Source organism: Canis aureus, chromosome 9, assembly GCF_053574225.1.
Source record: "Canis aureus isolate CA01 chromosome 9, VMU_Caureus_v.1.0, whole genome shotgun sequence".
NCBI classification, from domain to species: domain Eukaryota; kingdom Metazoa; phylum Chordata; class Mammalia; order Carnivora; family Canidae; genus Canis; species Canis aureus.
Window position 1 is genome coordinate 56,993,395 of NC_135619.1, and position 16,094 is coordinate 57,009,488.

The 16,094-nt window shown below is 42.1% G+C and overlaps 1 protein-coding gene across 6 annotated transcripts in view; it reads right to left on the bottom strand.

Annotated features, from left to right (window-relative positions):
- STON2 (stonin 2) overlaps positions 1-16,094 on the bottom strand; it is a 169,007-nt gene that overhangs the window by 80,388 nt on the left and 72,525 nt on the right. For all 6 annotated transcript variants that reach the window (XM_077910243.1, XM_077910241.1, XM_077910240.1 and 3 more), the window contains one exon: positions 11,458-11,655. In XM_077910243.1, the coding sequence (XP_077766369.1) occupies positions 11,458-11,655 (198 nt within the window). The remainder of the gene's footprint in view (positions 1-11,457; positions 11,656-16,094) is intronic.

The window sequence follows — 16,094 nt, forward strand, 5'->3', positions numbered from 1 at the left end:
TATGTGCCCTCTCCTTAATGCCCATCACCCAGTTACCCCATCCCCCCTCTTCCCTCCCTTCCAGCAACCCTCAGTTTGTTTCCTAGAGTTTAGCATGTCTTATTGGTTTGCCTCTCTCTCAGTTTTTATCTTATTTTATTTTGGGGGAAGTGCTGACATCTTGTTGATGTTTATAACCTTGTGTTTAGCACTTCTCTCTGTTTCTAGATGAACCACAAGGTGGTGACATGAATTTGTTCTTGAGGCTCATGGCAGATGTGAATTCTACCTAAGGCAATTGCCCTTTTATAGGAAGTAGCATCATCTGTCTCCTCACTTAACCCATAATCTGTTCCGTCACTTAAGCTGAGAATTCATTCTCTCCCTTGAAACAAGCATGAAAAGCTAACTCCCATTTTCCAAGAAAGCCTATGTTAATAAAACATTAATAAGGAGCTGTTCTAAGCTCTGAGGAATTTGCAAATGGAAGGAAGAGATGCCCCTGCAGTAAAGTCAGGTGGGTGAGAACAGATGTGTAAAGAGAGAAGCACTTCAGCACATCTTCACTGCAGAAGAGCCCCCAAAGAGAACCACAAAGACCCAGACCTTGTCCCACCCAGACTTCGGGACCAAGAAAAGAGTTGTGTGATCTAAAACACATTGGCTTGGAAGTCAAAAGACTTGCCATGGTCACGTCTCATACCAAAATTATTAAGAAGAAAAAAAAAAAACCCAAAACAAAACCAGTTCCTTGGATCTGAGGGCTTTTATCTCTACTAGCTCCACTGCTTTGAACTTTTACATGAGTGAGCTGCACCCTCATGAAAGAGGATCCATTGTTTAATTCAGGAAAAAGAAAAAAAAATAAGATGAAACGTTCAGAGAGGAATGAAATAAAAAATAGCCAGTTGTACCTGGCCAATCTCTTTTTAAGGGGGCACCTGAGTGGCTCAATCAGTTAAGCATCTGACTTGGTTTTGGCTCAGGTCCTCTGCGCTCAAAGAAGAGTCTGCTTGGGGTTCTCTCTCTCCCTCCCTCTGCCTCTACCTCCCAACCCGCTTACTCTCTCAAATAAATATCTTTTAAAAATAATAATTCAAATGGTAGGTGAGGGACAAGGAATTATAAGGCCTGCTGCTAATACTTAGGCCTTGGCTTTCTCCCCCATAAAATGAAGAAATTTTACTAAGTAATCTCTTAAAGTTCTTCTGTTAAGGTCTGTGATAAAGAAACCAATTATTACAAGCCTAGACAAATACAAAGACATCCATTTCCAGAAAGCTTCAGGATTAATGACAGTGAACACATGAAAAGGGCATGGCATACCAGCCTCCATGGTCTGAACATTTTGTGTCCACTGATACTTCGTTGTGCTCGAGTTTTATTACCTGAAAAAAGCATAGCTCATAATTCTTTCCAAAGCCTGTCGAGTGATTTGCACAAGCACTTCATTTATTTTTTTTAAGATTTTACTTATTTATTCAGGAGAGACACAGAGAAAGAGAGAGAGAGAGAGAGAGAGAGAGAGGAAGAGACACAGGCAGAGGGAGAAGCAGGCTCCGTGCAGGGAGCCTGACGTGGGACTCGACCCCGGGATTCCAGGATCATGCCCTGGGCTGAAGGCGGCGCTAAACCACTGAGCCACCTGGGCTGCCAACACAAGCACTTTAAATCAGTGATGTTTATCCCTCACCTGGAAAACTACTTAAAGTGAGAGATAACATCCTTTCTTTTTTTCTGAGGTCAGAGGCAAGCGTATCATGCAGATGCAACATAGCAAAGAGAGATATGATTAAAAGCATCCCCTGCACACCTCCAGGTGGATGTTCCAGGCATTTGTGCTAGAGGCCAGACTGTTGGGACAATCCAAGAATGAAAATGTCATTGTTGGCCTCAAGGACCTGAATTTGGTCAGGAGATGAAAGAACCACACCACTAAGACCAGAAAGAAGAGGTGGAACAGGGACTGTGGCCTGGAGTAAAGCTCAGGACAGAACTCACTCCAGGTAGTTCACTCAGCAATGCCCAGGCTTTAGGACCATACAAGATACAAAGTAAGGACTTCACATGAGAAAACCTCACATGAATTTCATCTTAAACAATCAGTAGGATTTTGTCATATGCGGGGGAAAAAAGGAGTTATTCAGAGTAAAAAGCAAGAGTAAGTAAAGACATAGAAATGGAACATTGTGAAGCATAATGGGGGAAACAGCATGACTGGGATTCCTTCCATCTGTTCTAAATATTCAATGTCTTTTGCATTTGTTCCATTTCTTCTACCCTAATCCAGTGCCCTAGACCAGGCCACCAGATATGTTACCTAAATTACTGCAACATGTTAACCCTACCAGTAATACAACTAATACCTACCATGCTTTCCAAGGAACAATGAAATAAGCAATCCTTTGTGATATGTCGCAACTTAAATGTACTATGGAAACACTTGTGATTTCTGCTGATGATTAAGTGGGAGGTATTGCTAATACCACTGCTGTTTGTTGCCTGCATCCATAATTGATGGAAATGCTCATTTCACTAACTTCCCTAGAGGTGAGAGACAATAAAGACCTATCATCCAAATTCATGGACCCTCTGGATCCTACACGGTTGCAAAGATCCAGTTTTGATCACCTGTTTGGAACTGAAGAAACACAACATCTTAAACTCTGCCCTATAGGACTGGTTGACGTGAATGAAGTACTTCTTCCAGTGAGCTCAGCCATAAGAGAGGCAGAGCTATAGAATGTTGACAAGCCTGGGTGTCAATCTCAATTTTGTCACTTAACTAACATGTAGTTCTGGGCATTGGTGTCCTCATCTATAAAAGGAGGATCATAAGACCAAAAAGAACACCACAGAAGGTAATCAATAAAAAGCATTTCAGCTGTCACCTCATCTTTAGGATTAGTGCTTTAGCAAGTCTAGAAGGGACTTGCAGAATCTCTGGTTGGAGGCCACAAGTTTTTAATTAAGTAGTCCCACGATATCTAGTTTAGAATCCCTATTTAGAACATAGCATCTTTTTTTAAAGATTTTATTTGACAGAGAGAGAGAATGAGAGTGTGTGCGTGTGTGCATGAGTGGGGGCAGGGGCAGAGGGAGAGCGAGAGCCAGACTCCCCACTGAGCAGAGCACCTGGGCTCCATCCCAGGACCCTGGGATCATGACCTGAGCTGAAAACAGACTCAACTGACTGAGCCCCCAGACTCCCTTTGGAACACAGCATCTAAACACTACCTCTCTTTCTCAGATTTTGCTCCACACAGTTAGTTTAACAGTCCAAGAACCTATTTTGCTACTACAGAAAAGCCTTCCTCATTTCACCATCTTTGCAGTGTTTGAGGGGGCTAACTAGGGAAGGGACATGCAGAAAACATACAGTAGGTGAGAATCTGAGACCCCCAACTTAGGGAGCGCCCCTCACCATACCCACGCACATCCATGCACATCAATTTTTAAAAAACATTCAAAAGGTTATAGTAACCCCCTAAACAGAACAGGAAAAACAAAATGAGACAAATGGAGAGTTGCCTAACATCTGAAAACACAGGAAAAGAGGTGTCCTTCCACACTAGCTGCTCCTACTTATTCTCTTTTCATTCCTTTCCACCATGAAGTCACCTTTCAATCAGCAAACATACTTCGGCCTGGTAACCAGAGAACAGCTTTGGGAAGAACGGTCTTGGAGCTCTATACTAGGATAGTTCACTTCTTCCACAAAGATCCACTGTAGAATTTCAATGTGCCAGGCAGCGTGCTGGGAATCTAACATGATCACGATGTGGTTCCTGCTTCCAAGAAGGCGTTGGTCAGGTGGGACCCCTGAACAAGTCATTCCTGGCCCACAAGATGAGTGGACAGGGCAGGTTCATACTCAGCTCCTGGGAGCACATAAGAGGCAGGAGTCAGTCTGCAAAGGGCTCTCTGTAATGGCTTTGCACAGCTTCCTAGGTCATAAACACCACCTCTCATGGTTCTGGGCACCAGGTGGGTGAGCAGAGAAGGGAGAGCTGGACTGAAGCCCAACACTAACCTTTTAAGTTGCATGGCTTTAGCCAAGCCATTTAACCTCTTTAGCTATTATTTCTGCATCCATAAAGTGGGGGTAGCAATATCTACTTTTGATTGTGAAGATTAAATGAGATGATGTGTGTGTGTGTGTGTGTGTGTGTGTAGCACATTCCTGGCACATAATATTCTATAAATAGAAACTATTTTTAAAATTATATACGAAAATCTTTGTTTAAAAAATTATTTGAGAGAGAGAGAGAGAGAGAGAGAGTGCACAAGCAGGGGAAGGTATAGAGGGAGAAGGGCAGGCAAAGAATCTCAAGCAGACTCCAGGCTGAGCAAAGATCCCGACTCAGGGCTCGATCTTATGACCCTGAGATCACAACCCAAGCTGAAACCAAGAGTCCAACACTTAACTGACTGAGCCATCCAGGCACCCTTGTGTGAAAATCCTTTTAATGGCAAAAAATCTGTTTGCAGATTACCAGTTCTTTGTAGGCAGTTATCATATAACTTACTCATTTTTGTATTCATAACAACTGGTAAACTACCAGCTTTACTCAATAAACATTTGTGTTTCTGAGAAACTTCTGAACCTCTCTGGAAAAACTTTCAAAGAAACTAGTCATTGGGGATCCCTGGGTGGCGCAGCAGTTTGGTGCCTGCCTTTGGCCCAGGGCGCAATCCTGGAGACCCGGGATCGAGTCCCACATCGGGCTCCCGGTGCATGGAGCCTGCTTCTCCCTCTGCCTGTGTCTCTGCCTCTTTCTCTCTCTGTGACTATCATTAATTAATTAATTAATTAATTAATTAATTAAAAAATTAAAAAAAAACCTTTAAAAAAAAAAGAAAAGAAACTAGTCATTGGAGGTTTTGTTTGTTTTTTTTAGCACTGATTAAATTCCAAAATGCACAGCTTAATGGAGATAAGAGTATCAAGGATCCTGAAGCTCCCTAAGGACAGAAATGAGGCCAGATTTATATATATTAATGAAAGAGGAAAAGGATATAATGTGTTCCTTTAAAAATGTTCTACTGTTCTTTGATTTTGAAAAGGGGACTACTGTGTAGCAAGATGATGACTACTGCTGAAATTTGTAGCTAGGCAAAAGAATTTTATAAACAGATTCACTTTATTCTTGTCTTCCAAGAAAATATATTCAAGGTAAAAAAAAAAAAAGTCATGAACTATGCATGTGTCTTGAGAACAACAAAAGCCCCCCACTATGACCCCATCATGCACAATGATAATTACCGTTTACTGGGAATCTGGGCCCCTGATTCCTGTCTGGTGCTCTACCCGCTGCAGAGGACCAAGACAAAACCAACAATAGAGAAACATGTCACATCTTATAGTCTTGCAGCCCTGATGATGCTCCCCCGCCGTCATTAACTAACAATGACCAGAGACACTTCCTGAGCATTGAAAAAGTTCTTGTCCCAAAAATTGTCCATCATTTTCTACCTACTATAAACACTTGTTTCTGAGGGGAAAAAAATAAATAAATAAAAAGAGTCCAAAATCCCTGGGGATATCCTACTCCTGTGGCAAAATTCTACGGTGATCAGTTAAATGTAAATGAATCAAGAACATATGGTCTACATTTGTTTTAAAGCCCACGAGAGTTTAAGTACAAAGAAAGTCTGGCAAAATGTAGCCTTGGGTCTGCTGAACCTAGAATTTAAAAAAAAAAAAAAAAAAGGACAAGAGTTGTAGCAGAGCATGAGACACAATAAGGCTAACTTTGTAAATCTGGGCCAATTCAACGAATTTTTTTTTTCTGGTTTCTCTGGTTTCCCAACACTTTAGCAATGGCATGAACTCCCATGTCAAATTTGTCAGTTTATGTATGTTTGGGTTTCTGAACATTGAGATCTGACCAGGTAGGTAGGTAGTATGGGCTAATGGAAAGCTAAAGTATTTTCATATGTACATAAATATACATGTGTATATGTACACACAGAAATTATGTGCATTTATGCATACATAGGAATGATTCATACACATACCCACACACAATTTCAGAACTTTTTTTCTTTCTTTTTTTTTTCCTAAAGATTTTATTTCTTTGAGAGAGAGCAAGAGATCACAGAAAGAAAGAGAAAGAAGACTTCCCAGTGAGCAGGGAGCCTGATGTGGAAGCTTGATTCCAAGACCCTGAGATCATGACCTGAGCTGAAGCCAGACACTTAAGTGACTGAGCCACCCAGGCACACCAATTTCGGAACTTTCTGAAGTCTTTAATAATCTAACACTCACTATGAATCTCCCACAGAGGGGGCACAGCATGACCTAACATATTGGTCCCTGGCATCCTGGTTTTTCTTGAACTGCTAAAGGGGATACACTTGGGGAAAAGGCTGGGCTCTTAAACCCATTTTGGGGGGGAATACTTGGATAGCTCAGTGGTTGAGCATCTGCCTTTGGCTCAGGTCATGATCCCGGAGTGCTGGAATCAAGTCCTGCCTCCAGATCCCTGCAGGGAGCCTGCTTTTCCCTCTGCCTGTCTCGGCCTCCCTCTCTGTGTCTCTTGTGAATAAATAAATAAAATCTTAAAAAAAAAAAAAAAACCCAAATGGGACTCAGATATCTGGGATGCACATGACTCTCCCCCACCCCTTGCAGTCTCACTCCTTTCATTCAAGAATCCATTCAACAAACAATTATTAAACACCTGCTATGTGTTTCACCCAGGCTTGACATTCCTCGGTGTACACGTATGCCTGAGCATGTTAATCCTACACTTAAACTCTCCACTTATCTTGTATGTAAAAGAAAACCAAAATGGAAGCCCACCACTTAACAACAGCTTGTGCTCCTGCAAACATTTCTGTGTTTTCCCTTTCCTGCTTCCATGGACTTTCAGAGGCTTATTTTTACTCCCTCGATACTCTTCCTGTTTATCATCCCATGTAAAACTAGTGGTGTTACAGAGCTATGCTGTCTGGTGAAGATGACAGGGGATGCCTGTCGTTCAGGGAAAGGGGGCCCCTGGGGGAGGAAGGGATGAGAGAGGAAACACGTGTTATTAAAGATCTTGCCTGTTCCCAGTTCTCCTGCCATGTGCTCTGGAGAGCTGAATCCCAGAGCAAATACCAACAGGCTCTCCAGCACTGCCCCATACCATCTGTGATGTGACCAGGGTGAGGGGATTTGTTTGCCTTCCTCCTCCTAATTTACTCCCTTGGTGAGAAAAGGAGAAGAAAGTGTGGGATGATCACAGAGTCCTTCCCTCCCACAAATATGCTGGGGATCAGGACTGCCAAATCTCTGCAGAAGTCCTGCCGCAGATGACAGGGAGGAGTCTGCGGCTTGCCACAACCCAGTGCAGAGCAACAAGGCCAAGGTAAACAGGCTGGGCCCGGGCCCCCATAACCCTCTGCACGCAGGCAGTGAATCACAGCTTCTGCCCCAGCCACATGCTCGCACAGCGTGCCTCCAGGGAAAGCCCAGGCCAGCTGGAGCTCCTGATGAAGGCTGCCATTCTTCACCTTCCACCTCCCTCTGCAAGGCTAAAAGGTGTGGGGTAGGGGGGGGATAAACACCAAAAGTCTCCCCGAGGCAGCTCCTCCCCAGGCCCCTCAAGCCCTTACTACACAAAGCACCCACACTGAACTTTTCCCGCAGCACCTCTCTGCGTGTCCCCATGGCTCGCTTCCAAAAAACGTAAAACCCTTCTCAGGTGTATGGTTTAGCGTCCTCTTTGGCCCAGTGATTATCCTTATTTCCCATGTCAAAGGGAAATGAGGCCCAGAGCTATCAAATTAGGATTTTTTAAAAATTCCTGCCGCACTTTGCACTGCATGAAGCACCCTCACACACATCCTGTCGCCCAGTCTGGGAGGGGTACTCAGCCCAAGTTCACAGATGAGGAATGGTGGTCCCAGGGAAAGGACATGCCCAGAGAGAGAGACAGACCAGACTCCGCCCCATACCCTCATGAGGATTTAGTTTACCCTGACTGAATCATCCAGCCTCCAGGCAGACCCTTCCAGGAGGTAGGCCACTGGCACAGCCTGGTGCCAGGTGGTAGACAGGCAGCCACCTGACTGGGCGGCTTTCAAGGGTGTCTAGATTGCTTTGAAGCTCTCACTAGCTCAAATGAAAGCATTTATAAATTCCCTACCACTGAAATAAAAAATAAATGCCACAAGTTTAGAAATAATTGATCATTCTCCTAAGCTTTTTTTTTCTTTTTTCCTTGTCCAGGATGAGTTAGAGGCTTTTCAAAGCCAGAATTCCGCCTTAACTACATAGTCAAGATGTTCAGAAAGAGGCTCATGGCGTTTCTGTATCTGAAGCTGCATCCAGACACTGTTCACACAGCCTGGGCCATTCACCTCACTCTCATTTTTGCAGGGCCCCAAGGCATGCCACTTGCCACTTCCAGGCCTGGAAGAGTGGGTGGAGGTGAGGTGGGAAGGAGATGGAGGCATTCCTCTGGGCCAACCTGGGCCTTTGTCTGATTACTTAAAAATAAGGAGTTTTCTTTACAGAGTGGAGTGTCCAGAAACTTGTTTACATCACACAATACTGTAGGCACACAGGAGTCCTCTAGAAGCATTCGTATCTGCTAAACATGAACTTATTCCTCATATTCCACTTACAATATACCTTATTTAAAAACCTTTTGATTCTATTTATGTCAGAAATGAACCCCATGGTCGGGGTGTCTGGGTGGCTCTGTCAGTTAAGCGTCTGCCTCTTGGCTTCAGCTCAGGTCATGATCTCATGGGTGGTGAGTCAGGCTCCACACTCAGCAGGGAGTCTGCTTGAAGATTCTCTCCCTCTGCCTCTCGTGTATGCGTGCTTTCTCTCTCTCTCAAAATAAATAAATAAATCTTTAAAAAACATAAACTCGGTGGCAAAATATGTGTATATAATTATATGCATCCTCTACACCTATCTGTACAGAAGGTCTGGAAGGTAAGGCAGGAAAATGATAAACATGATGACTCTGGGGGCACCTCCAGGTTTGGGAATCATGAGAAAAGGCTTTGGAACTTTGGTTGAAATCTACATTCATCCATTTCTTAGTGATATTGTCTGAGACAAGCATCTTAACCTTCCAGGCAGGATCAACTAGGAGATGGGGAGAGAGATACCTGTCATACAGGATTGTTGTAAAGGCCAGAGATGATACACATCATTTACTGGCACATAGCACACCCTCAGAAAGTGCTGGCTGTGATTATTATTACTTCTGTAAAAAAGGACGGTTGCCAAAAGGCCACACCTCTAGCCTCCCGTAGCTACAGAACTGTGTCCTACTGAAGGAGAGAACTACAAGCATCACTCATTGTTCCACAGTCCTAGTCTTACCTCTGCTTGTCCAGAGACACCCTGGGCTACAGGCCATTGAGGTCCTGGTGGAGACGAAAGTGTGTTGGCTATTCTCCATTTGCTTCATCCCTACCCTCACCCCAAATCCATTCTCCCCTTCTTCTCCACCAGCTCTATGGCCTGTGGGCTGACCTCAGTGGGTTGCCTTACCAGGGCCCCGTGTCCTTTGACTGTCAGCTGGGATCTGCCAGTGGGAAACACTAGCACAAGATCTGGGCACTCATTCTCCCCTCACTCCCCACTTTGCCAAATTTCTATCCTTCCTATAGACACAGCACCTGTCAGGCAGTGCCTCTTCCATGATTCTAGCTCGTGCTGCCTCTGTAAGTAGTCCTTTCATTAAACCCTCTTCTGATAAACCTTTTTGAAGATGCCATTTGCCTCCTGCCAGGACCCTGACCAAAAACAATGAGGGAAGAGATTTACTCACTGGGAAATGTAATACTGTTAGTATGGCTTCAGGAAATTACTGAAAATAATTATAAGCATTGGAGACAGATTAACCATGTCCAGCTCAGAGTAGGACTCTGATGTTCATCACTGGAACCTCTAGAAATTGGAGCAATTTTCATCTAAGTAGAGAGGTCATGGGGAAAAAAAAGGCTGAGCCTAGAGATCCTGACTTTTTCACAGTGAGGAGCCCACCTACAACTCTCTCAAGCAATATGAACCCCAGGGCGGGAGAGGGAAGAAACCACAACCACGCAGATCCTGTGTCTGGCATCGTGTAAGTTGTTCTACATAAACTGCCTCACTTGGAACTGACAACAACTTGGTAGGTTGTTATCTCCACTTCCCAGGTGAGAAAACTGAGTTACAAAGATATTAAGGATCTTGCCCAAAGTCACACAGCTAAATGGAAGACTGAGGATCTGAGCAGTCTAACCCGAGCCTGCATGCTCCTAACCAGTGTGTTACATGCATCCCCCACGGAAGGGCCGGGAAAGGTGCTTGAGAATGAGGAGAGGGAAGAAGACGGTGAGTCCATTCCTAACTGCCTTGGCTTCTGATGGTGCCCTCCCACCATGAAATGCTCCCCACAGTGGAGATGGGATTGTATGGGCACATTTCAGCCACTGACCATGATCATAAGCCACAGAAAGTAACCAGAATGGAGAGTGTGTGAAAACAAAATGCTATAAGGAACTGAGGCTTGTGAAGAGAGACTGTGATAAACTAGGATTTTTTGCAGTATTATCAAATACCAACCCAAATCCTGTCTGAACCTGTTACTCTGCAAGAAATCCCCTTCTCTATGTGTAGACCCCTCCAATAACACACAGCAAAATAGCAAATGTTACCCAAATATGAAAAACGATCCTGAGACAAATTCCTAAACAATGTTTTTGAGAAAGAAAAACAAATATTGCTGGACACTCCTGGCACATTCATCCACAGAGCAATTATCTGTAACTCTATCACTTTCAAAGGAAAATAATCCCTTGGGCCAAATAAACAAAACCCCAAGAACACACTATCCAATGCCATCCTAAATCTAACCCCGTACAGTGCTTGTTAGCAGGCCCGTAGTCTACGTGCAAAGCCAGGCAGCCTCCTTCTTACACATACTAAAAATTTAATGAAGGAGACCAGGGGATGTTTCAGACTGACACATAGCTCGAATCAAGCACAACAGAATAAACATAACTGCCAAAAGATCTGTAGTCTGGACACAGTGGCTGAGTCCTGACTCTCATTCTGCTTCATATAACATTTGCTTTTTCTTTGCTTAAATCTACCTCCCTCTTGCTAAAAAGGGAAGGTGCACAGGTAAGTGAATGAAAGATTCAGCCTTGTGCATATTATGTATAGTTCAGTCATCCAAGGAAAAAGCAAATTGACAAGGAACAGTATTTGTACTGAATAGAAAACAGCACATTAAGATATAATATCAAATGGTTTCCCAATATTAACACCCTGCCAACCAACCCGTCCATCTGTGTACGTGTTCTTTCCTTTTTTTTTTTATGTGTTCTTTCCTAATGCAATATTGAACCACTCTATATTCTAATTTTTGACTACCACACCTGAACTCATTCTGTGAACAAAGCTGGCAGCAGAGATTTTAAGAGTGGCAACAGGTCACCAAAAGTGATATGCAAGCTTTCTGGGCTCCATCTTACCGGTTGAGTCAGCCTGGGAAGCCTTTCCACTCATCTGCTCCTCAGTACTGATGAGCTGCAGGTCTGTGTATGAGGGATCAAAACTAGGACTACTGGTGTCTTCAGAATGTGTGGTCCAGCTGCTCTCAGAGGTCAGAGGGCATCTCCTCAGGGAGTCGAAGGAAGGGCACGTCCAGCAGGGCATGGTCAGTGACAGGGCTGGGGACAGACCAAAAACAAAAGCATGTCATATAAATAGTTGTGCTCTCTTTATCTTTAGTGCTTGTCTTATCTTGATGGTGCTCAGATCCTATGAAATCTCAACAGCCATGCAAGGCAAGGAAATGATGGAAATATCACTTACGACAGACAGGGAAAAATCACTGAGAGCTCACGGGGAGTCAGTATTAAAACCAGTGCCACAAAAAAAGGGGTTTCACGACGTTCAAATGGAAGAAAATCTAACGAAAAGTAGTGATTTTCAGCTCTACTTCTATTTCTAAACTGCGATTTCCACTTCATCCAAACCAAAACTTCATGAATCCTACAGTTTCACCCTTACCCTGCCTCCATTTTTAGTGGCATGCCAACAATCACAAGAAAACTCATCAAATTACACTGCAAAATCAGAAAGAGGGTATAGGTGAGTATATAAATGTTTGCCTAGGAATGTGACTTGCCCCCTGCTTGAGTTGACTATAAATGGAGAGTCTGTGGGCTGCTACATACACAAATTGAGATTTCCTGGAGCTGCTGATCTAGGATACAGTAAATAAGAACTTCCAGGGGAAAATGCACAGGCCCTGACTTTCTCCCCTGAACCCTGACCATCAAACTCAGCCTTTCGAAACCACTTTGGAAAGTTTCTTTTTTTAAATGAAGTTTTCTAATGTTCCTCATTTGTCTTCAGTTAATAACCTGCCACATGGTTTCTCCATGGTGTTGCATAAGGAGCTTATTACAAATTTATTGAGAAGTACTAAAAACAAGTGCTGAAAGGAGTGTGGATAGGGAAGGAAGAATAGAAGAGAAAGAACTAGCATTTCTTGAGTCCTCATGAAATTCAAACACTTTTACAAATGTTACCTCATTTCACCATTAATCCTAAGAGACAGGCAGTGGTCTTATTTGACACAAGGGAAAACTGACACTGGAGGTTAAGTAGCTTGTTCAAGAAGGGTCAGTTCTCGGGGGTGCCTGGGTGGCTCATCAGTTGAGTGTTCAATTGCTGCCCAGGTCATGATCTCAGGGCCCTGGGATTGAGCCGTGTCGGGCCCGCTGCTAGGCACAGAGTCTGCTTGTCCTTCTCTCTCTGCTCCTCCTCCTTCCCTCAGAAATAAATAAAATAGGTGGAATCTTTAAAAAAAAAAAAAAGTGTTAGTTCTCCTAGCTGGAGAACCAAAATTGTAGAGTTGGCTTTAGCAAAATTTGGGTTAAAAGAAAATTAAGGGAAAAGAATAAGCAATATATGTGACATGGAACAAATATGAAACCACAGAAAATTTTCATTCTGTATTCTCTTAGAAATTGATAAGACATACAGATCTTCTCTTTCTAGAGTGCTCACAGCTCACCCCTGCTGTTTTAGCTAAAAACGTTACCCTTTCAGTAAAGTATCCTGAGGCTGTTCTCTCCAAAGATGCAAAGTTCCTCCTCTGCTTCATTTCTCCTTAGCGTTATTGCTACATAATGTACTATATATCCCCGCTAGAATTCAAGCCCCTTGGGGGAAGGCAGGGATTTCGGTCCATTTTGTTGACTTCTATGCACCCCCATTCCTAGAATAATGCTTGGTGTAAATAGATGCTCAACAAATATTTACTGGTTATGTCAATAGAAGCACTAGAAATCACTCATAACACTCGATGCTAAGTATAGACAGTGAAGACTAAACTTGTACCTATAAAACTCAAAAGGCTAAAGAAGAAAAAGTAAAATAAACAACCAAAAAGCCAAAAGCAAAGCTGAATTTGTAAAGCCTTTTTATAGGACTGCTATTACCTACAGTATAATGGATTAGACACTTTAAACACTGGGAAAACAAAATTAAAATATTAGGTAAAATGTAATAACATTATTTAAAATACATTCCAGGGTGAGCAAGAAAGTAAAGAATTATCAGAGACCAAGTTCAAGTTGCAACCCAGAATGGTAAACAGAGCACACAACCTGATTTTCAGACTCTGAGGCTTTTGAGCAAACCAGAAAGACTCTTGAGTTTGAGGTTTTTAAATGTCTTGTAAAAAAGGCAAAAGGGGGAGGGAAACCTAGGGCTACCTCAAGATGGGAAATCTAACAGAACATGTGATGCATGAAGCCTGAATATCCAAAGGGATCACTTAAAAGGTAAATTAGGAATAAACCCCACCCCCAAGCTAAGGATAGCAAAGAAAATTGTCTGCCTTAAGCCTGGGTACAGAGCAAAGAAAAGAAATCTCCTGAGAATTTATAACTATAAGGTGTCCCACATAGGGGCTTACAGCTAAAACTACTTGTGTGGTCTGAAAACTTTCCAGTCTGAGAACACAGATGAAGTATTCCTAGGTTGGTAGTGGCCCCCGGGACCTGGGAAAAGCAAATACTAATCCTTTCTGGAGGAAGATACCTCAAAGCCAGCCTTCCCAGATAGAATGTTCCTCAGTTCCACATGGTAAAAATAAACAAACAAATAAATAAATAAAATAAATCATGAAATATATAAGAAATTAAGTTGCCATAATCACAATCCAGATAGCCAGGAAGGCTGGCAGGGGAGCAAACAGAATCAGACCTGCAAAGAATTCAGACACTAGAATTATTAAGCAGAAAATGTAAGTTGTTTACTATGTTTGTGGAAACAAGAAAAGAAGAAAGAAAAATGAAAATATTAGAAAAGAACACATAGACAAAAATCAGCTTCTGGAGAAGAAACATACTACTTCCTGTAAATATAAAATTGTCCAGACAGCATAGAAAAACAAAGATAAAACCATGAAAGATAGATTAAAACACATGGGAGCAGTCCCTGGCTGCCTCAATCCATAGACATGCAACTCTTGATCTCAGGGTTGTAAAGTTTGAACCCCATGCTGAGTATAGAGCTTACTTAAAAATAAAATCTTTAAAACACATTGGAAAAAAAAAAAAAAAAAACACATTGGAGACAGAGTGGGAAGGTCTTGTAGGTATTTATATAACCTGAGTTCCCAAGGAGAAAAGTGAGAGACTGAGAGGCAGTATTTAAAACAAAATTAAAAAAAAAAAAAAAAAAAAAAAAAACTCTGGCTGAGAATTTCCCAGATTTATGAAAGATTTTGTTTGTCAGATTAGAAATCCCACGGTATCTCAAGCAGGGTAACCAAAAATAACTGTCCAAGTAGACAAAACTATACAAAACCAAAGACAGAAGACCTTAAGTAAGATTAATTTCAAAGGAATGATTATTAGACTGAGTACCACCTTCTCAATAAGAGAAGCCAAATGAACACTCCAATGAGCTAACAGAAAATATAACTGTTAAATAGGATTATATACTCAGTGAGAAGATCTTCAGAGATCAAGGGAATAATAAAAATAATTTAGACAAACAAAAACTACAGTTAATCTAAAGGAAAGAAAAATGAGAAAAAGAAACATAAGATTATAGAAATAAACTGTATCAGTCCTTGATAATAAATGTAAATGGACTAAAAGTTCCAGTTAAAGGTAAAAGACTATCAACCTATAATAAACAAATGAAATCCAATATGCTGTTCATAAAAGCCAAATGTAAAATACAAGGATTTGTCAAAGATGAAAGTAAAGGGATGAGAAAGCTATACAAGACAAAATATTAATGAAAAGAAACCTGATATATTGTAGCCTATAGACTTTATTTTTTTTTTAAGATTTTATTTATTTATTCATGACACAGAGAGAGAGAGAGAGAGAGAGAGAGGCAGAGACACAGGCAGTGGGAGAAGCAGGCTCCATGCAGGGAGCCTGATGCAGGACTCGATCCCAGGTCTCCAGGATCAGGCCCTGGGCTGAAGGCGGTGCCAAACCGCTGAGCCACCCGGGCTGCCCAGCCTATAGACTTTAAAGCAAAAAGCACTAACTAGGAAGGATCACAACAAAATTACATATTTTAATTCATCAGAAATATATGATAATAATTCTAAATTGGCATATATTTAATAACTTAGTCTCACAATTATTAATACAAAAACTGACAGAACTTCAGAAAGCAAGAAATGTTCACCATAATGGGAGGTTTTAAAATACACTTCTCTCATAATTGATAGATCAATCAGGGAGAAAAGTCAGCAAGGAAACAAGATATAAACTACAAATGCACAAGCTGATCTAATGGTCATACATGGACCAACAGATGAAGAATACATATTCTTCATAACCCACATCTAGAACTCTTATGGCAATTGACCACATGCTATGATATAAAGCAGGTATTTTTTTTTTAAGATTTTATTCATTTATTCATGAGACAGAGAGAGAGAGAGAGGCAGAGACACAGGCAGAGGGAGAAGCAGGCTTCATGCAGGGAGCCTGATGTGGGACTCAATCTCAGGCCTCTAAGGATCAGGCCCTGGGCTGAAGGAGGCGCTAAACTGCTGAGCTACCCAGGCTGCCCAAAAAGCAGGTTTTAACAAATAACAAAAACAAGTATCAAACAGACCATG